General features: G+C 49.5%; 2 protein-coding genes across 7 annotated transcripts in view; both read right to left on the bottom strand.

The window, feature by feature from the left end:
* Nucleotides 1-21355, bottom strand: part of LOC115477517 — an 881049-nt gene that overhangs the window by 174887 nt on the left and 684807 nt on the right.
* LOC115463183 (gastrula zinc finger protein XlCGF7.1-like) overlaps nt 1-21355 on the bottom strand; it is a 227596-nt gene that overhangs the window by 57947 nt on the left and 148294 nt on the right. Inside the window, exon 1 of one of the 6 annotated variants that reach the window (XM_030193485.1) lies at nt 8073-8103. The exons of 2 other annotated variants lie outside the window; for them this stretch is intronic. Coding sequence is in view for 2 of the 4 variants with exons in the window: in XM_030193494.1 (XP_030049354.1) it covers nt 8036-8069 (34 nt within the window). In the remaining 2 variants the exon portion in view is untranslated. Of the gene's footprint in view, nt 1-8035; nt 8104-21355 lie in introns of those variants that run through there. 3 more of the 6 variants (XM_030193494.1, XM_030193502.1, XM_030193477.1) reach the window with 3 other exon arrangements.

The raw sequence follows: 21355 nt of genomic DNA, 5'->3' as shown, positions 1-21355 counted from the left end.
TCTAGAGACTGCGAGGGGGTCAGGTGACATTTGGCCAAATTGACGACCCAGCCCAGAGATTGAAGTACTGAGACCACTCTGGCTGTTACATGCTGACTCTCTGCAGCAGAGTTTGCTCGAATGAGCCAGTCGTCCAGGTACGGGTGAACCCGAATACCCTCTCGCCGTAGAAAGGCAGCTACTACCACCATAACCTTTGAAAAGGTGTGGGGAGCTGTGGCGAGGCCAAAAGGCAAGGCCCGGAACTGGAAATGCTTTCCCATCACCGCAAACCTCAGAAACTTCTGGTGCGGGGGCCAAATTAGAATGTGCAAGTAAGCTTCTTTCAGTTCCAGAGACGTGAGAAACTCTCCTGGCTGTACCGCCGCAATGACGGAGCGCAGGGTTTCCATGTGAAAATGCCGCACTCTCAGGGACTTGTTTAATTCTTTTAAGTCCAGAATAGGGCAAAAAGACCCTCCTTTTCGCGGCACCACAAAGTAGATGGAGTAGCGGCCGCAGCCGTGTTCGGCGGGAGGTACCGGGGACACGGCCCCTATCTGAATCAGACCTTGTAAAGCCTCCTCTACCGCCGCCCGTTTGGCGGCAGAACCGCATCGGGACTCCACAAACACGTCTCTTACAGGGGCGTCGAATTCTATTCTGTAACCGTCTCTGATCAGGTCCAAGACCCACTGATCTGAGGAAATGTTGGCCCACTCCTCGGCAAAGAGGGAAAGACGTCCTCCGATGACAGGACTCGAGGAGAGGGCTGGCGCACCATCATTGAGAGGGTCGCCCCTGAACTCCAGGCCTTGAGCCAGTGGCTGTGGAACATTTATCCAAGCGAAAGGAGTTCCTCTGCTGAAAACGGGCACGAGAAGTGAACCCAGCAGAACGCCCCGGGCAGTACCTTCGAGCTTCACGGAAGCGAGGTCTGTAAGAGGAGTGGACCGCCGCACCCTTAGAGGAAGGCCGAGGCCTATCTTCGGGCAAGCGCTGGGGTTTAGCCTCACCCAGGCCTTTCACAATTTTCTCCAACTCCTCACCAAACAGGAGAAGGCCTTGAAAGGGCAACTTCACCAACCTTTGCTTAGAGACCATGTCCGCCGCCCAATGCCGTAGCCAAAGGAGACGGCGAGCAGCCACTGCTACTGCCATGTGTTTAGCCGAAGCTCTGACAGAATCCTGTGCAGAAGGAATGGATCCACAGAAGCTTAGCTGAAATTGGGTGGCGGGGGGAAGAGGGGTTGGTGGTTGAGAGGCTAGGATGGGGGAGGGCAGACTTATATGGGGTCTGTGCCGGAGCCGGTGATGGGAGGCGGGACTGGTGGTTGGGAGGCGGGAAATACTGCTGCACAGACTTATACGGTCTGTGCCCTGAAAAAGACAGGTACAAATCAAGGTAAGGTATACACATATGAGTTTATCGTGGGCAGACTAGATGGACTGTGCAGGTCTTTTTCTGCCGTCATCTACTATGTTACTATGTTACTATCATAAAGGGCGTCAGCAAGGACGGACAAGGCCGACTCCATCCGCGGAGCCACATCTGAAAAGGGCTCCGCACCATCACCGGGCTGTTCCACTGCCTGTTGCAACCAAGCCAGGCAGGCTCTAGCAGCATAACAACTGCATACAGACGCCCGAATAGTGAGACCTGCAATTTCAAATGACCGTTTAAGTGCTGATTCCAGTCTACGGTCTTGAATATCCTTCAGGGCAACACCTCCTTCAACAGGGAGGGTAGTTCTCTTTGTCACAGCTGTGACTAGAGCATCTACTTTAGGCATAGCAAAGCGAGCCATATGCTCCTCACTCAGAGGGTATAATTGCCCCATAGCCCTGGAAACTTTCAAAGGTCCCTCGGGGTCAGCCCACTGAGCCGAAATAAGCTCTTGGATGGAGTCATGCAAAGGAAAGGCTCGAGCAGGCATTTTGGTACTAGCCATCCTAGGATTCACAGAGGAGGCTGTGCCACTGGCAGGGTCCTCAATAGAGAGAGCCTGCATGGCATCAGAAATAAGCGCTGGCAGCTCATCACGGTGGAAAATCCTCACCGCGGAGGGATCGTCCAGATCCTGAGTCACTTCTGCACCAGACTCTGGCTCCTCAGACCATGAAGGCCTGCCAGAGTCCTCCGAATCCTCGCAGCCCGACCACGGGGGGGGGGGGGGGGGGGGGGGGGGGGGGGAGGAGGGGGGGGAATGGAGGTGCAGCACTCTCTGAAGGGGAATGAGCCCTTCTGCGCTTCATATTCTGCCAATTATCAGGGAATAACGCCTCAGAGGGCATACCCAGGCTAGAATCCACCGGGGGCGCATTAGAAGAGGCCCGTGCCGGGCTTTGTGGGAGAGCTCTTTTAAGCATGTATGCTTTATGCATTAATAAGACAAAATCAGGGGAGAAAAACTCACCCTGGGCACCCGGATCTCTGCCGGGGCTAGTAGCTCCCATATCAGCCTCACTCCGAGGCCTCCCCCCCGGGCTCAGGACACTCCGTCTCAGCGGAGGTCGCGCCATGTGGTAAATTCAAAATGGCGCCCGCTGCCAGCTCAGAGCGCGAAGAATCGTCGCTCGCCATGCTCGGGCCGGCTCTAACGTCTGTACAGCACGATTTACAGAGCCCCGCTGCTGATCTGCGCTTGCCACACTTGGAACAGCGCTTTACTGTCTCCGCAGCCATCGCCGAAAACAGCGGTAAAATTCAAAATGGCGGTTCGCGCCAAAATTGCCCCAATCGCGGGCCCACCCCGGAGGAGTCAGAAAACACTCTTACCTCACTGGACCGAGTATCACAGCTCCGGTCCCACAGAAAAAGGCAAGGAAAAACCTCTGTTCCAGCGTCTAAGCGCCAAAGCGTGACGCGACTTTTTTTTTTTTTTTTTTAACACTGTGAGGAAAGCAGAGGTAAATAGAACTCCGGAGGCTCAGGTGAGTGGGAAAGGCAGGGAAAGGGCGAACCTATGTGCCTTTAAAGTGAAGCTGCTATAGCCTCCAACACCCCTGCTAACAACTGGCAAAAGCACAGGAGCAACCTCCAGGCAGATTTTAGATGGAGCTCGAAGAAGCTGCAGCCACTCTGCTAGGGAGATAGAGAATACTGAAGAGAGGCAAGCTGGTATGAGGCACTGAAAAAAGTGTGCTCTCTATCTCCCTCTGCTGGTTGATGGACACAACCCATCTGTAATGGCTGCATCTGCTTGATGACAAGGAAGAGAGTCTATTTGGATTACATAAGTACATAAGCACTGCCACGCTGGGAAAAGACCAAAGGTCCATCAAGCCCAGCACTCTGTCTCTGACAGCGGCCAATCCAGGCCCCAAGAACCTGGCAAAACCCCAAAATTTAATAACGATCAATGTATTTTTCCTTCAGGAATCTGTCCAGACCCCCTTTAAACTCAGCAAGGCCAGCTGCCGTCACTACCTTCTCTGGCAATGAGTTCCAGAGTCTAACCATGCGCTGAGTAAAGAAAAACTTTCTCCAATTTGTTTTAAACCTACCACATTCTAATTTCATCTTGTGTCCCCTAGTTCTATTATTGTTAGAAAATGTAAACAAACGCTTCACATCTGTCCGCTCTACCCCACTCATGATTTTATAGACCTCTATCATATCACCCCTCAGCCGCCTTTTCTCCAGGCTAAAGAGTCCTAGTCTTCTTAACATTTCCTCATAAGGTAGTCGTCCCATCCCTTTTATCATTTTCGTTGCCCTTCTCTGCACCTTCTCCTATTCCTTTATATCTTTTTTGAGATGAGGCGACCAGAACTGAACACAATACTCCAGGTGCGGTTGCACCATGGAGCGATATAACGGCATTATAACACCCTCATGCTTGTTTCCATCCCTTTTCTAATAATACTCAACATTCTGTTCGCTTTCTTGGCCGCCGCAGCACATTGAGCGGAAGATTTCAACGTCCTATCATGGTTTTACCAAAGGGAAATCGTGCCAAACGAATCTCATTGAATTCTTTTATTGGGTGACAGGAGAGTTGAATCAGGGACGAGCTATGGACGTAATCTACTTAGATTTCAGCTAAGCTTTTGACACGGTTCCCCACAGGAGGCTCTTAAATAAACTGGATGGGCTGAAGATAGGACCCGAAGTGATGAACTGGATTAGGAACTGGTTGACGGACAGAAGCCAGAGGGTGGTGGTGAATGGAATTCGCTCGGAGGAGGGAAAGGTGAGTAGTGGAGTGCCTCAAGGATCGGTGCTGGGACCGATTCTGTTCAATATATTTGTGAGTGACATTGCCGAAGGGTTAGAAGGTAAAGTTTGCCTATTTGCGGATGATACTAAGATCTGTAATAGAGTGGACACCCGGGAGGGAGTGGAAAACATGAAAAAGGATTTGAGGAGCTAGAAGAATGGTCTAAGGTTTGGCAATTAAAATTCAACGCGAAGAAATGCAAAGTGATGCACTTAGTGAATAGAAATCCTCGGGAGACGTATGTGTTAGGCGGGGAGAGTCTGATAGGTACGGACGGGGAGAGGGATCTTGGGGTGATAGTATCTGAGGATCTGAAGGCGACGAAACAGTGTGACAAGGCGGTGGCCGTAGCTAGAAGGTTGTTAGGCTGTATAGAGAGAGGTGTGACAAGCAGAAGAAAGGGAGTGATGATGCCCCTGTATAAGTCGTTGGTGAAGCCCCACCTGGAGTATTGTGTTAAGTTTTGGAGGCCGTATCTTGCGAAGGATGTAAAAAGAATTGAAGCGGTGCAAAGAAAAGCTACGAGAATGGTAAGGGATTTGCGTTACAAGACGTAAGAGGAGAGACTTGATGACCTGAACATGTATACTCTGGAAGAAAGGAGAAACAGGGGTGATATGATACAGATGTTCAAATGTTTGAAAAGTATTAATCCGCAAACGAACCTTTTCCGGAGATGCGAAGGAGGTAGAACGAGAGGACATGAAATGAGATTGAAGGGGGGCAGACTCAGGAAAAATGTCAGGAAGTATTTTTTCACGGACAGAGTAGTGGGTGCTTAGAATGCCCTCCCACGGGAGGTGGTGGAAATGAAAACGGTAACAGAATTCAAACACGCGTGGGACAAACATAAAGGAATCCTGTTCAGAAGGAATGGATCCTAAGGAGTTTAGCCGAGATTGGGTGGCACAGCCGGTGGCGGGAGGCGGGGATAGTGCTGGGCAGACTTATACAGTCAGTGCCAGAGCCGGTGGTGGGAGGCGGGGCTAGTGGTTGGGAGGCGGGGATAGTGCTGGGCAGACTTACACGGTCTGTGCCCTGAAAAGGACAGGTACAAATCAAGGTAAGGTATACACAAAAAGTAGCGCATATGAGTTTATCTTGTTGGGCAGACTGGATGGACCATGCAGGTCTTTTTCTGCCGTCATCTACTAAGTTACTATGTTACAATGACTCCCAGATCCCTTTCTTGGTCTGTAACTCCTAAAGCGGAACCTTGCATGACATAGCTGTAATTCAGGTTCCTCCTTCCCACGTGCATCACATTCGATAAAGGGAGCAGTTATTGTGATGGCAAGGTTGGAATGGATGAGTGATATGTGATTTTAATGAAGCACAAGCACGAGTACAATATACCCCAAGGGAAGTGAAATGTGTGAATATATGTGTATATCGCATTGTGGGTTGGCCACCTTTAAATCTAGACTGAAAGCCCACCTCTTTAACATTGCTTTTGACTCGTAACCACTCGCCTCCACCTACCCTCCTCTCCTCCTTCCTGTACACAATAATTGATTTGATTACTTTATTTTTGTCTATTAGATTGTAAGCTCTTTGAGCAGTGACTGTCTTTCTTCTATGTTTGTGCAGCGCTGCGTACGCCTTGTAGCGCTATAGAAATGCTAAATAGTAGTAGTAGTAGTAATGTAAGATATGTGGGGGAAGTAAGATCAGGGTGTCATGAATTAACATAAACCTCCTTTAGGTTCAAACCAATGTTGTATTGTATGTTCTATTATCTATGTATCGGATGGTAATATGGAATGCACCATAATGTATGGGCGAAGGTTTGAGCTCAAGCCTAACAGTATTTAATGTGAGTAGTTTATGACCTATACTTATTTATTATAGATATATGCGTACACTGGTGATAAAGATCTACTTGGGCTCAGCTGTATGTACATACACAAATATTAGGAGGCGGAACATCGTATGTGCAATGATGGTTCCATTGTGACAAAAGAACAACAAAGAGAGTCCAATTCTCCCGCAAAAACACACAAAGAAACAACAAGTCAAGCGGAAGATATTCAGAAGGACCAGACTGAAGTCACAGATGTTGACAGTCAAAAACGATGGTTTATTAAGACCCTACACGGTCCATGTTTCGGCCAAGAGGCCTTCTTCAGGGGTCTTCAAATTGGCAAACACAGTTAATCCGAAACACGGACTGTGTAGGGTCTTAATAAACCATCGTTTTTGACTGTCAACATCTATGACTTCAGTCTGGTCCTTCTGAATATCTTCTGCTTAACTGGTTCCATTGTGACACCACCACATATTCCTCTTGGGAATATAATGAGTGTAAATGGTATGCTCTGAGCACATTTAAAACTTTTTATAATATTTATAGCATTTTATAGTGCATATATAAAAAAAGATAAATGATTTTGAATCCAAGTTTATTATAGAGAAGTTATTATTAGTCACAAACAGAAGGCAAAATGCTCTACTGGAAGAGGGGCACCAAGTGGAAGGAGTAGAGCAACGAAACTTCTCACAGATGGTGTTCAAAGGTAGAGACTGGAAAAATAAAACCCTCTAGGTGTTCATATCAGTGCTGAAAGCTTGACCAAAGAGCCAGGTTTCGACAAGCTTTTTTGAAAGTTGCGTAACAGGATTCTTATTTTAATTCAAGTAGAAGGATATTCCATAGCTTTTGGCCGGGCATAACTGAATGCTGTTTCGCAAGTGTCATCCAATCATAAGCGGATTTTAACCCTTTGATGACTAGTCTTGGAAATACGTAGTGAATAACATATCCCTAGGCCCCTGATGCAGGCCGATTAGGCCGAAACACGAGTCGTGTCGTCATCAATGTTTTAGAAGAATGTTGAACACCATCTGTGAGAGGTTATTATTAACCACTAAACGAGAGTGGATATCTCGGAGGGCACTCTTCTTTTATTTATTTATTTATTTGTTACATTTGTGCCCCACATTTTCCCACCTATTTGCAGGCTCAATGTGGCTTACATAGTACCGTACAGGCGTTTGCCAATTCGGTTGATAACAAATACAAGGTTATTCTGTGGTCAAATGAGGTAGGTGTGAATTAGGGTCGAAGGGAATGAAGGTTGTAAATAGTCCAGTACGATCATTGGTTGCGCTGTGTTGCTGGGTGTGGGGGTTTATGTTGGATCGGTGGGATAGGCCTTTTTGAAGAGGTTGCTTTTTAGTGATTTCCTGAAGTTTAGGTGGTCATGGATTGTTTTCACTGCTTTTGGGAGTCCATTCCATAGTTGTGCGTTTAGGTAGGAGAAGCTGGATGCGTAAGTTGTTTTGTATTTAAGTCTTTTGCAGTTTGGCTAATGTAGGTTTAGGTATGATCGTGATGATCCGATTCTGTTTCTGGATGGTAGATCTATGAGGTCTATCGTGTATCCTGGGACTACGCCATAGATAATTTTGTGGCCCAAGGTGCAGATTTTCACGTTTAAATTGATTATTTTGTAGCATATTATCCTGGTTCTTTTGAGAGCACTATTTGAGAAAGAACCAGTGATTTGGGGATTTCTGTTTTGGTATACACACCAGGACATCCACCCCCTTACAGCAGTAATCAGACAGAGGAGGGCTAGAGGGACTGGACAAGACTGAATGCAGTCTAAACTGGGGGAATAACAAGAAATCTGTTCTGAGCTCCTGATTTCAGCATAAACATTCGATAAATGCTATGAAGGAGGGACAGGTCTCAAGCAAAAAGACCCAAAATACAATCTCGGGTACTGGCCAATACATAAAGCAACGCAGGAGATGAAGTCTGGGGAAATTTCACAAATGATCTTCAGTAAATCAGTCCCTGCTGAAAAAGCAGATAATGCAAATCTTACCTAGAAACATCAGGGTCTCGTAATTTTCCTCCATCACTTCCCTGTAAAGCTCCTTCTGTCCTTCATCTAAACACTCCCACTCCTCCTGGGAGAAAGAGACAGCGATGTCCTCAAATGTCACTCGCATCTGAAAACAAAAACAAGAAACACAGTCAGGGACACGGGGCGATGCTCAGAATGCATTAGATTCCAGCTGGATTTATTCTCCTGACATTTTATCACACAATAGCGAATGCCAAGACCTCTTTTTCTCCAGAAACTGCCAGACTTGTCCCCTCCCCACACCCTCCCTGGTGCTACCCTAGAATTCTAGATAAGGGTCGGTCACAATGACCAACCTTTGAGCCTAGGTAATCTGACAATAATCACACTTATTGGATATATGATAATATTATGGTTAACACTGATTGGCTATATTATAATTAGTTGGTTAGTACTCAGTAAGGCTAATAATAATCCTTGCCTAGAAATGCTAATAATAATGCTGGTTCTTCTAAGAATACAAACCACCTTATAATTGTAAGAGAAAAACGCCTAGATTTCGACCCAAATCGGGAGATAGACGTTTATCTCACAAAAACGAATAAATCGGTATAATGGAAAGCCGATTTTGGATGTTTTCAACTGCACTCCATCGCGGAAGCGTACAAAGTTGACGGGGGCGTGTCGGAGGCCTGACGAAGGTGGAACTGGGGCGTGGTTATCGGCCGAGGAGAGATGGACGCCTTTCGCCGATAATGGAAAAAAAGTATGCGTTTGTAGCTAGAATTTAGGGCACTTTTCCTGGACCCTGTTTTTTTCCACGAATAAGGCCCCAAAAAGTGCCCTAAATGACCAGATTACCCCCAGAGGGAATCGGGGATGACCTCCCCTGACTCCCCCAGTGGTCACTAACCCCCTCCCACCACAAAAAAATGATGTTTCACCAACTTTTTATTTTCACCCTCAAATGTCTATACCCACCTCCCTGGCAGCAGTATGCAGGTCCCTGGAGCAGTTGTTAGGGGGTTGCAGTGGACTTCAGGCAGGTGGACCCAGGCCCACCCCCCCCCTACCTGTTACAATTGTGCTGCTTAATGCTTAGTCGTCCAACCCCCCCAAACCCACTATACCCACATGTAGGTGCCCCCCTTCACCCCTAGGGCTATAGTAATGGTGTAGACTTGGGGGCAGGGGTTTTGAGGGGGATTTGGGGGGCTCAACACACAAGGGAAGGGTGCTATGCACCTGGGAGCTCTTTTACCTTTTTTTTTTGTTTTTGTAAAAGTGCCCCCTAGGGTGCCCGGTTGGTGTCCTGGCATGTGAGGGGGACCAGTGCACTACGAATCCTGGCCCCTCCCACGAACAAATGCCTTGGATTTATTCGTTTTTTGAGCTGGCGCTTTCATTTTCCATTATCACTGAAAAACAAAAACGCCCAGCTCACAAATTGTCGAATAAAACATGGACGTCTATTTTTTTTTCGAAAATACAGTTCGGTCCGCCCCTTCATGGACCCGTTCTCGGAGATAAACACCCATGGAGATAGACGTTTTCGTTCAATTATGCCCCTCCATGTCACCTTCCTCTGGAGTTATCTTGCTCTGCAACTGCAGAACATCTGTAACCACCATGTTGCTGAACCATGTTACTCTGTTTTTCCATCCTCGCCCCTTCGTCATTTCTGCTTGCACCAGGGTGTCTCAACAGATCATGAGTTGAGCCACACCGGAGTTCAGGCCAGTGTCACACAGTTTTTATAATCATTTTAGGCCTGAGCCATTGTTCATGGTTAAGTTCATTTTCGACAAGCCTTAGGGGATAGAGGGGGATGAAGAAACTGTGGAGATTATGCTAGACCTCTGGAATTTAGGAATTTCCCAGATTTTCCAAAATGTTAGAATGTTCTTCAAATTTTCCCCGATACAGACGTTGAAAATTCTTGAAAGACTTTTCAAAAAAAAAACGGATGGGGCAATCGAAGTGGAGGCCGTGAAATGAAGTTGAGAGAGGACGGAAACTTGACAGCAACGTCGGACAAGGGTGGTGGATGCCTGAAATGTTTCTTTCTTGATAATAGTGGGGTTGAAAAGAGCGATGGAATTCAAGAAGACGTGGGATCAGCACAGAGATTCCCTACACGGCATGAAGATGAAATAAAAGTATGAACCACTTCCACTGTTTAGGACTTTTCTGGAACTTTCAGCTCTTTTCTGACTGCAGTTTCTTTGTTCCACAGTGCCAGTTTTTTGCTGACGCTGCTGTACAAGAAACTCTGCCATCTCAGATAAGACTTTTGCTGCTTGGGCACCCCCCCCCCACATAAGCACATAAGTATTGCCATACTGGGACAGACCAAAGGTCCATCAAGCCCAGCATCCTGTTTCCAACAGTGGCCAATCCAGGTCACAAATACCTGGCAAAATCCCAAAAAAGCACAATACATTTTATACTGCTTATCCCAGAAATAGTGGATTTTCCCCAAGTCCATTTAATAACAGTCTATGGACTTTTCCTTTTTTAAACTCCGTTAAGCTAACCGCCTTTACCACATTCTCTGGCAACGAATTCCAGAGTTTAATTACACGTTGAGTGAAGAAAGATTTTCTCAGATTCATTTTAAATTTACTACATTGTAGCTTCATCGCATGCCCCTTAGTCCTAGTATTTTGGAAAGAGTAAGCAGACACTTTAACGTCTACCCGTTCCACTCCACTCATTATTTTATAGACCTCTATCATATCTCCCCTCAGCCGCCTTTTCTCCAAGCTGAAGAGCCCTAGCCAAAGGTCCATCAAGCCCAGCATCCTGTTTCCAACAGTGGCCAATCCAGGTCACAAATACCTGGCAAGATCCCCAAAAAGTACAATACATTTTATACTGCTTATCCCAGAAATAGTGGATTTACCCCAAGTCCAATTTAATAATGGTCTATGGACTTTTCCTATAGGAAGCCGTCCAAACCTTTTTTTAAAATTCCGATAAGCTAACCGCCTTTACCACATTCTAGGGCAACGAATTCCAGAGTTGAATTACACGTTGAGTGAAGAAACATTTTCTCCGATTCGTTTTAAATTTACTTTGTAGCTTCATCGGATGCCCCCTAGTCCTAGTATTTTTGGAAAGCATAAACAGACGTTTCACATCTACCAGTTCCACTCCACTCATTATTTTATAGACCTCTATCATATCTCCCCTCAGCCGTCTGACTACAGGCCCCTATAGATAAAGGCCTGTACTCAGAATACCGGTCAGAGTGAAGACAATGGTAATGACGTAGTGTAAGGGGGGAGATATAAGGAGACTGTATACGTGACACTCTCTATGGTGTGTGGTGCTGGAGGTGGGATAGGAATATACCCTATAAAGATATGTTGCCCCCAAAGAATATATGGTGGGATATATTCTTTGCTGATGAGTTAGACCACGGGCCCTTGTCAGAGGTATATCCCCCAGGAAATATATAATTACTAGTAAAAAAGGCCCGTTTCTCACACAAATGAAACAGGCGCTAGCAAGGTTTTCCTCGGAGTGTGTATGTTTGAGAGAGTGTGTGTGAGAGTGACTGTGTGAGAGAGAGAGAGAGAGTGAATGTGCGAGTGTGTGTGTGTGACAGAGAGAGAGACTGGGTGCGAGTGTGTCCGTGAGAGAGCGAGTGTGTGTGTGAGAATGAGAGTGTGTGCCAGAGGCCCCCCCTCCCAGTTCCAGGGCCCTCCCAGTTCCAGAGTCGTCCCCTCCCTCCCTCCCTGCCTCCCCAGTTCCAGGGTCGTCGCCCCCCTCCGAGTTCCAGAGTCGTCCCCTCCCTCCCTCCCTGCCTCCCCCTTCCAGGGTTGTCGTCCCTCCCTTTCTTCCACTTCCAGGCCCCGTCCCTCCAAATTTTAAAAGTCATCTTCACTTACCAAGTCGGGGTTACGGCGGATGGCAGCAGCGGGAAAAGGCGTGCAGGCTCGGCCCTTCTCTCTCAGCTGTGGTCCCGCACTCCTTTCCTGTTTCCGCAAGGGCGGGACCACAGCTGATAGAGAAGGGCCGAGCCTGCACGCCTTTTCCCGCTGCTGCCGGCCACCGTAACCCCGACTTGGTAAGTGAAGATGACTTTTAAAATTTGGAGGGACGGGGCCTGGAAGTGGAAGAGAGGGAGGGACGACGACCCTGGAAGGGGGAGGGAGGGAGGGAGGACCCTGGAGCAGGGAGGGAGGGAGGAGGGGACGGACGGGCGCGAGTGTCTGTGTGTGTGTGAAAATGTTAAAGGGGTGTGCGCGAGGTAGGAGGGGTGTTGTAGTGGCGTTGGTCTGTGGTTCCGGGGGGGGGGGGGGGGGGGGCGTGGCGTGTGGCTCAGAGGGGGGGTGACAGCGGCGTACAGGCAATGTTGAGTCCGTTTGCCCCTCACGTCGGCCTTTGGTCGGAGTGCGGAAGAGGCGCTGAGTTCTCCTGTACCTTTGTTATCGGGTGCGGGTTGAGTTCGTTGGCGCCTCGTGCTTGAGACGCGTCACGCTATACAGAGTTCCCTGCTGCGCCCCCTTCCCTCTCAGTGTTCAGCCCTCGACATCATAACGTTTTGACGCGAGGGCGGGACAGTGAGACAGATGGTTACAGGCAGCAGGACGTAGATTGTCTATTAGATTGTAAGCTCTTTGAGCAGGGACTGTCTTCTATGTTTGTGCAGCGCTGCGTACGCCTTGTAGCGCTATAAAAATGCTAAATAGTAGTAGTAGTAGTAGCAGGAACCCTATGAACCACACGGACCCTATGAACCCTTCAGTGCCACGGGGAGTCAGCTTCAGAACGTTGGAGTTGGAAATTATTATATAGGATATTCCCCCCCCCCCTTCTGAGATTGTAAGTACTGAGAACTATTCCTTTGCAGCTGTAGCTTTTTCTCTTTCTTTCTTTCATTCTTTCTTTCTATTGTTCTTATATTGCTTAAGAACTTTTGCATAGTGATCTCGCCATAGTTTGTATGATTATTTCTTATACAGAATTGAGAATGTTATTTCCTGCTTAGCTACCTAATAAAAGATATTTCTTCTATTCTTTGCCTGATATTTTTCCTTTCCCGAGAATAGCATATACTCCACGCAGCTTATACACCACTCACAGTAAAAGATGAAATAACTTTCACACTTTAAAGGAACATTTTTAAAAAGGCAAAGAGGTGGGTGTCAGGTAGCATTATAGACAATCTGCAGGATAAGACGAAGCATACCAGAAAATCAGGCTCATTTTCGAAAGAGATGGACGTCCAAAAAGTGACATAAATCGGCACTTGGACATCCTTCTCACAGAGACGACCAAATCAGTATAATCGAAGCCCAATTTTGCACGTCTTTCTCTGAAGTCCGTCGCAAGGACGTGCAAATCTCAAGGGGGCGTATCGGAGGCGTGTTCGAGGCGGGACTTGGGCGTTCCTAAGACTTGGACCTCTTTGAGCCATAATGGAAAAAAGCAAAGACGTTCATGACTAAAACTTGGGACGTTTTCACCCAGACCTGTTTTTATTATGAATAAGGCACAAAAAGGTGCCCGAAATGACCACTGGAGGGAATTGGGGATGGCCTCCCGTTACTCCCCCAGTGGTCACTAACCCCCTCCCACCCTCAAAAAACATCATTAAAATATTACTTGCCAGCCTCAGATGTCATACTCAGGTCCATGACAGTGCATGCAGGTCCCTGGAGTAGTTTAGTAGTAGGTGCAGTGCACTTCAGACAGGTGGACCCAGGCCCATACCTCCCCCACCTGTTACATTTGTGGAGGAAAGAGCGAGCCCTCCAAAACCCACCAGAAACCCTCTGTACCCACATATAGGTGCCCCTCTTCACCTGTAAGGGATATGGTAGTGGTGTACAGTTGGGGGTAGTGGGTTTGGGGGGCTCAACACACAAGGTAAGAGAGTTGTGTACCCGGGAGCATTTTATGAAGTCCACAGCAGTGCCCCCTAGGGTGCCCGACTGCTGTCCTGGCATGTCGGGGGATCCACAGAATCTAAGCGGAGATTGGGTGGCGACGCTGGTAATTGGGAAGCAAAACTGTTCCTGGGCAGACTTCTACGGTCTACACCCTGATAGTAACTCAATAAAAGTTCAAGAACAGCGCTGGGCAGACTTTTACAGTCTAAGCCCTGATCATAAATGAATAGATAGGGATGGGATGGAGTGTAAATTTTAAGGGGCTTCGACGTTAGCTTCAGAACTTTTAGTACAAGAATAGTACTGGGCAGACTTCTATGGTCTATGCCCTGAGAATGGCAAGGACAAATCAAACTCGGGTATAAATATAAAGTATCGCATACCATGTAAAATGAGTTTATCTTGTTGGGCAGACTGGATGGACCGTACAGGTCTTTACCTGCCGTCATTTACTATGTTACATCCTAAAGTTAAAGGGAATGGTGGGGGTAACCCTCACAGAGTCGCAGGTACAACCCTAGCCACTTTTCTGGGCAAAGTGGGTGGGCCATACTGGTCTTACCGGCCCACCCCCTCCCAAAAAATTAATCAACCCTCTAGAAAACCAATGTACCCATCCCCTCCATATGATAGACTTGGTAGAACTATCCCCAAGAAACGTAAGCCCAGAAACCAGAAGCTACCTAGTTCTTCACCTACCCAACTGTAGAAATATAACTTACAAATCTATCTACATGGCCAGATTTAACTACCTAGGCACCAAACGGTGGAACTCAATACAAAAGATCACAAGAAGCATTACGAACTATATCCAGTTTAGAAAAGAACTACTACTAATTATCATTTCTAAAGCGCTACTAGACGTACGCAGCACTGTACACTTGAACATGAAGAAACAGTCCCTGCTCCACAGAGCTTACAATCTAATTAGGACAGACAAACAGGACAAACAAGGGATAAGGACAAAGAGTAGCGAGATTCCGGAATCCCAAAGAGTAGCAAGATTCCGGAGTCCCAAAGACTACTACTACTGCTTATCATTTCTATAGCGCTACTAGACGTATGCAGCGCTATACACCTGAACATGAAGAGACAGTCCCTGCTCGACAGAGCTTACAATCTAATTAGGACAGACAAACAAGAGATAAGGGAATATTAAAGTCAGGATGATAAAATAAGGGTTCTGAACAAATGAGTAAGGGTTAGGAGTTAAAAGCAACATCAAAAAGGTGGGCTTTTAGCTTAGATTTGAAGACGGCTAGAGATGGAGCTTGACGTACTGGCTCAGGAAGTCTATTCCAGGCATATGGTGCAGCAAGATAAAAGGAACGGAGTCTGGAGTTAGCAGTGGAGGAGAAGGGTGCAGATAAGAGAGATTTACCCAGTGAACGGAGTTTCCGGGGAGGAATGTAGGGAGAGATGAGAGTGGAGAGGTACTGAGGAGCTGCAGAGTGAATGCACTTATAGGTCAATAAGAGGAGTTTGAACTGTATGTGGAAACGGATAGGAAAACAGTGAAGTGACTTGAGGAGGGGGCGGGGCTAATATGAGCATAACGACACTGGCGGAATATTAGTCGTGCAACAGAATTTTGAACAGATTGGAGAGAGATGGCTAAGTGGGAGACCTGTGAGAAGCAAGTTGCAATAGTCTAAGCGAGAGGTGATAAGAGCGTGGATGAGGGTTTTGGTAGTGTGCTCAGAAAGGAAAGGTAAAATTATGTATAATCATACCTGATAATTTTCTTTCCATTAATCATAGCTGATCAATCCATAGACTGGTGGGTTGTGTCCATCTACCAGCAGGTGGAGATAGAGAGCAAACTTTTGCCTCCCTATATGTGGTCATGTGCTGCCGGAAACTCCTCAGTATGTCGATATCAAAGCTCCATCCGCAGGACTCAGCACTTAGAGAATTACACCCATGAAGGGACACTCTGCCCAGCTCACCACCGCCGAAACGGGGGAGGGGAATTAACCCAGCTCATCCCCACACAAGTGGGGGAGGGGAATCCGTCCAGCTCATCCCCGCGGAGCGGGGGAGGGACACCACACCCGCCGATGCGGGGGGATCTGGCTTATCCTGCAACCGCAACCGCGGGAGGAGCTGACTGACCCTAACACCGCCGAAGCGGGAGGGGTACAAAACTGCCCTACAGCCGCACGAAGCGGGAGGGAGTGCCGGCAGAATTTTAAGTCTCAATCCAGCCCCGTAAAACGGAGGGGAGAGGAATGCAGCAGCTCACTGTAACACAAACTCGTCTTAACTCTTGAAGAATCCAAGTGAAAAAACTTGAACACGAAGTCTTTCTGAAGTAACTGAAGACTGAACTTGAACCTGAAATGCAACCAGAATAAAAACAGTACAGATATCTGGGAGGGGCTATGGATTGATCAGCTATGATTAATGGAAAGAAATTATCAGTATGATTATACATAATTTACCTTCCATATCATCAAGCTGATCAATCCATAGACTGGTGGGATGTACCGAAGCAGTACTCACCCAGGGCGGGACATAGAAATCCCTGACCGCAACACTGAAGCTCCAAACCGGGCCTCCGCCCGAGCAGCCACAGTCAAGCGGTAATGCTTGGAGAATGTATGGGCCGAAGCCCAAGTTGCCGCCTTGCATATCTCTTCCAAGGAGACGGAACCGGCCTCTGCCATCGAGGCCGCCTGAGCTCTTGTGGAGTGAGCCTTCAGCTGGATAGGCGGCACCTTCCCCGCGGCCACATAAGCCGCTGCAATGGCTTCCTTGACCCATCTTGCCACTGTAGGTTTAGCAGCCTGCAGACCCCTACGAGGACCTGCATACAGGACAAACAGATGATCCGATTTCCGGAAATCATTGGTCACTTCCAAGTATCTGATGATGACTCGTCTCACATCCAGATATTTAAGAGCAGAGTACTCCTCTGGGTAGTCCTCCCTACGAAAGGAAGGGAGACAGAGCTGCTGATTCACATGGAAGCGAGAAACAATCTTGGGCAGAAAGGAAGGCACTGTGCGAATAGTCACTCCTGCCTCAGTGAACTGCAGAAAAGGCTCTCGACATGAGAGCGCCTGGAGCTCGGAAACTCTTCTGGCTGAAGTGATAGCCACCAAAAAGACTGCTTTCAACGTCAGGTCTTTCAGAGATGCCCTTGACAAGGGTTCAAACGGCGGCTTCTGCAATGCTCTTAGCACCAGGTTGAGATTCCACGCAGGCACCACTGAGTGCAGAGGAGGGCGCAGGTGATTAACTCCCTTGAGAAAGCGCACCACATCTGGCTGCGAAGCCAGGGAAGCACCCTTCAGGCGGCCCCTGAAGCAAGCCAGAGCCGCTACCTGGACTTTAAGGGAACTGAGCGACAGGCCTTTGTCCAGACCTTCTTGCAGGAACGCCAACACTGAAGAAATTGGAGCAGTGAAAGGAGAAAGTGAGCCTGCTTCACACCACGCTGCAAAGATACGCCAAACCCTGGCGTAAGCAGTAGAAGTAGAGCGCTTCCTCGCTCTCAGCATAGTGGCGATGACCTTGTCTGAGAAGCCCTTCTTCCTCAGACGCTGCCGCTCAATAGCCAGGCCGTAAGACCAAAGGGGGAGGGATCCTCCATCACCACGGGACCCTGATGTAACAGGCCCTGCTCCACTGGCAGCCGCAGAGGATCGTCGACTGAGAGCCTGATCAAGTCTGCATACCAGGGACGTCTGGGCCAATCCGGACCCCCAGGATTACCCTGCCGGGATGCTTTGCCACCCGGTCTAGCACCCTGCCCAACATGGGCCAGGGCGGGAACACATAGAGAAGCTCTTGTGTCGGCCACTGTTGGAGAAGAGCATCTACTCCCAGGTATCGAGGGGTCCCGTCCTCTGCTGAAAAAGCGCGGGCACTTGGCAATTGGCCGATGACGCCATCAGATCTAGGCTCGGCTGGCCCCAGCGCTTCGTGATGTCCAAGAACGCCTGAGCAGATAGCTGCCACTCTCCGGGCTCCAAGGTATGGCGACTGAGAAAGTCCGCCTTGACATTCATGACTCCGGCAATGTGGGCCGCTGACAGCTGTGCCAGGTTCGCTTCTGCCCACTGGCATAGACTCATAGCCTCCATGGCTAGAGGGGCGCTCTTGGTACCTCCCTGGCGGTTGACATAGGCCACAGCCGTGGCATTGTCCGACAGGACCCGTACAGGCTTCAACACCAGTACCGGGATGAACTCCAAAAGCGCCAACCGAATGGCTCTGAGTTCCAGGAGGTTGATAGACCACTTTGCCTCTGCAGGAGACCAGAGCCCCTGCGCTGTCCTTCCCAAACAGTGGGCTCCCCAGCCCGACAAAGAGGCGTCCGTCGTGACGAAAATCCACTCTGGGGTCACCAGAGGCATTCCCGCAGACAACTTGTCTGTCTGCATCCACCAGCTCAGCGCCTTGCGCACTGCTGGGTCAAAGGGAAGGCGCACAGCATAATCCTCCGACATCGGAAGTCCAGCGCTGCAGCAGAGAGTGTTGAAGTGGTCTCATATGAGCCCTGGCCCAGGGCACTACTTCCATCGTGGCCGTCATAGAGCCCAACAGCTGCACATAGTCCCAAGCCCGAAGAGGAGAGGCTACTAGGAACTGGTCCACCTGAGCCTGAAGTTTGACAATCCGATTGTCTGGCAGGAACACTCTGCCCACTTGGGTATCGAATCGAACTCCCAGATACTCCAGGGACTGAGTCGGGCGCAGCTGGCTCTTCTCCCAGTTGATGATCCATCCCAGGGAGCTCAAAAGAGCAACTACCCGGTCCACAGCTTTGCCACACTCTGCATAAGAGGGGGCTCGGATCAACCAGTCGTCCAGATAAGGATGGACTTGTACTCCTTCCTTTCGCAGGAAGGCCGCTATGACCACCATTACTTTGGAAAAGGTCCGCGGAGCAGTAGCCAACCCGAAAGGGAGGGCTCTGAACTGGAAGTGTCGACCCAGGACTGCAAAACGCAGAAAGCGTTGATGAGGAGGCCAGATGGGAATATGCAAGTATGCTTCCTTGATGTCCAAGGATGCCAGGTACTCCCCTGCCTTCACTGCCGCTATAACAGAGCGGAGAGTCTCCATGCGAAAGTGCAGCACTTTCAAGGCCCGATTGACCCCTTTGAGGTCGAGGATAGGCCGGACAGAACCTCCTTTCTTTGGTACCACAAAGTAAATGGAGTAACGCCCCTTGCCAAGCTGACTTTCTGGCACCGGAACGACCGCACCCAGGTGGATCAGATTGTCCAAAGTCTGCTGCACTGCCACAGCTTTGACCGGAGACTTGCAGGGAGAGAGTACAAACCCGTCTCTTAAGGGTCGGCAGAACTCTAGCTTGTAGCCGTCTCTGATGACTTCCAGCACCCAAGCGTCTGAAGTTATTGTGGTCCACTCGCCCAGAAACGAGGACAGCCGTCCTCCAATCTGCACTGGGGCGTGGACCAAGACCCCGTCATTGGGTACGAGACCCTGGGGGAGGACCGGAGGGAGCACCTCCGGGACGGCGGTCTCTGCGAAAGGAATGCTGCTTGGGGGAGAAATTCCTCTTAAAGGAAGAGGGGGCAGAAGAACCCGACCTGCCCGGGCGGTACCGACGGGCTTCCTGAAACCGTCCTCTGGAGGTACCTGGACGAGCACTAGCCCGAGCCCTGACCTCTGGTAACTTCTTGCCCTTAGACGTGCCGAGATCGGTCACGATTTTGTCCAGCTCGACCCCAAAGAGCAGCTTGCCTTTAAAAGGCAATCTAGCCAGGCGGGATTTAGAGGCGTGGTCAGCAGACCAATGTTTCAGCCAAAGCCACCGCCGCGCAGAGACTGTCTGAGCCATGCCTTTAGCTGAGGCTCTCAAGACATCATACAGCAAGTCTGCCAAATAGGCTAAGCCCGATTCCAGGGCCGGCCAATCAGCCCTCAAGGAATGATCCGAGGGGGAAGCCCGCTGCACCATAGTCAGGCACGCCCTGGCCACATAGGAGCCGCAAACTGAGGCCTGCAAACTTAAAGCAGCCGCCTCAAAGGACGACCTTAAGGCCGCCTCCAATCTTCTGTCTTGGGCGTCCTTTAGGGCCGTGCCACCTTCCACCGGCAACGCCGTTTTCTTAGTCACCGCAGTGATTAAAGAATCCACGGTAGGCCACAGATAGGCCTCACGCTCACTCACAGCCAAAGGATAGAGGCGGGACATAGCCCTAGCCACTTTAAGGCTCGCTTCTGGGGCATCCCATTGAGCCGAAATTAAGGTGTGCATGGCATCATGCACGTGGAAGGTTCTAGGTGGGCGCTTCGTCCCCAGCATAATGGCAGAGCCAACAGGGGCTGAGGGAGAGACGTCCTCCGGAGAGGAAATCTTCAAAGTGTCCATGGCCTGTAACAACAGGTTGGGCAAATCCTCTGGGCTAAAAAGCCGCGCTGCAGAGGGGTCATCCGCTCCAACCGAGCGGGGATCCGTCTCCTCCAAGGAATCCGCAAAGGACCGTTGGGAGACCTCAGACACGCTGCCCTCATCTACATCGGAGGAGACAAATTCCTCCAAGGCCTGGGAATCAACCCGAGGGCGTTTGCCTCTGGGAACCTCAACCTCTTTACCAGACGAGGGAGCAGGGGCAGCGTTGTGCATGAGGAAGGCCTGATGCAGCAGCAAAACAAACTCGGGGGAGAAACCCCCCAGACTGTGCACTTCCGCAGCCTGGGCAACAGCCCTAGACGCACTCTCAACCGGCGCTCGAAATAGCGGGGGAGAGACATGCTGCGCATCCAAAATGGCGTCCGGCGCGAAACTCCGCGAAGGAGCCGCGCGGGAAGAACGGCTCTTAACATTAGCCGGTTTTGTGCCGTCGCCCAAATTAAGGGCGTTCATGGCATTAATGTCTCCAACCTCAAGGGCGGCCCCCGAAGAAGCCGTCCGAGCCGCGTGGCCGGCCAAGATGGCGGAGGCGAGGAGCGGGGGATGGGCGTTTATGGCGGGAAAAACCGCCACGCCGGAGGAAGGACCGGGACATTCATCGGTCACTAAACTGTCACCCATCAAGGGCAAATCAGGCTGTAAAACCCCCGCATCCCCTCTAGAAGCGCTCCAGCGATCCGGGGAGCGACCCTTTGCGCCCTCGCCCTCCGACGCCATATGCCACGAGGAGAAGAATCGGGGAACCCCCTGCCCGCTAGAAAAAGGTAAAATTACCTGCTTGCCGCTCCGAGCTGTAACGAACTGGTGTCCCAGTGAGTAGCTGCAATGAACGTTTAAATAAACGTCAAACTAAACGCCTTTAAAGACGTTTAAAATTTTTTTTTTTTTTTTTAAACGGAGCCAGCGGGAGGGGGGAGAAAAGGAGGGACCTGGCACCACCAGGTTTGCACTTGCTCAAAAGAGCCCTCAACCCCAGGCCTCAACAAAACCTAAGGATTAGGCTTGGAGGCCTAGCCAGAGCTGCTGCTGTGTGTGACCACC

The sequence above is a fragment of the Microcaecilia unicolor genome, chromosome 1 (genome assembly GCF_901765095.1).
Source record: "Microcaecilia unicolor chromosome 1, aMicUni1.1, whole genome shotgun sequence".
In the NCBI taxonomy this organism is placed as follows: Eukaryota; Metazoa; Chordata; class Amphibia; order Gymnophiona; family Siphonopidae; genus Microcaecilia; species Microcaecilia unicolor.
Note: the sequence above shows the minus strand (reverse complement) of the source record. Positions and strands in the feature narration are given on the sequence as shown.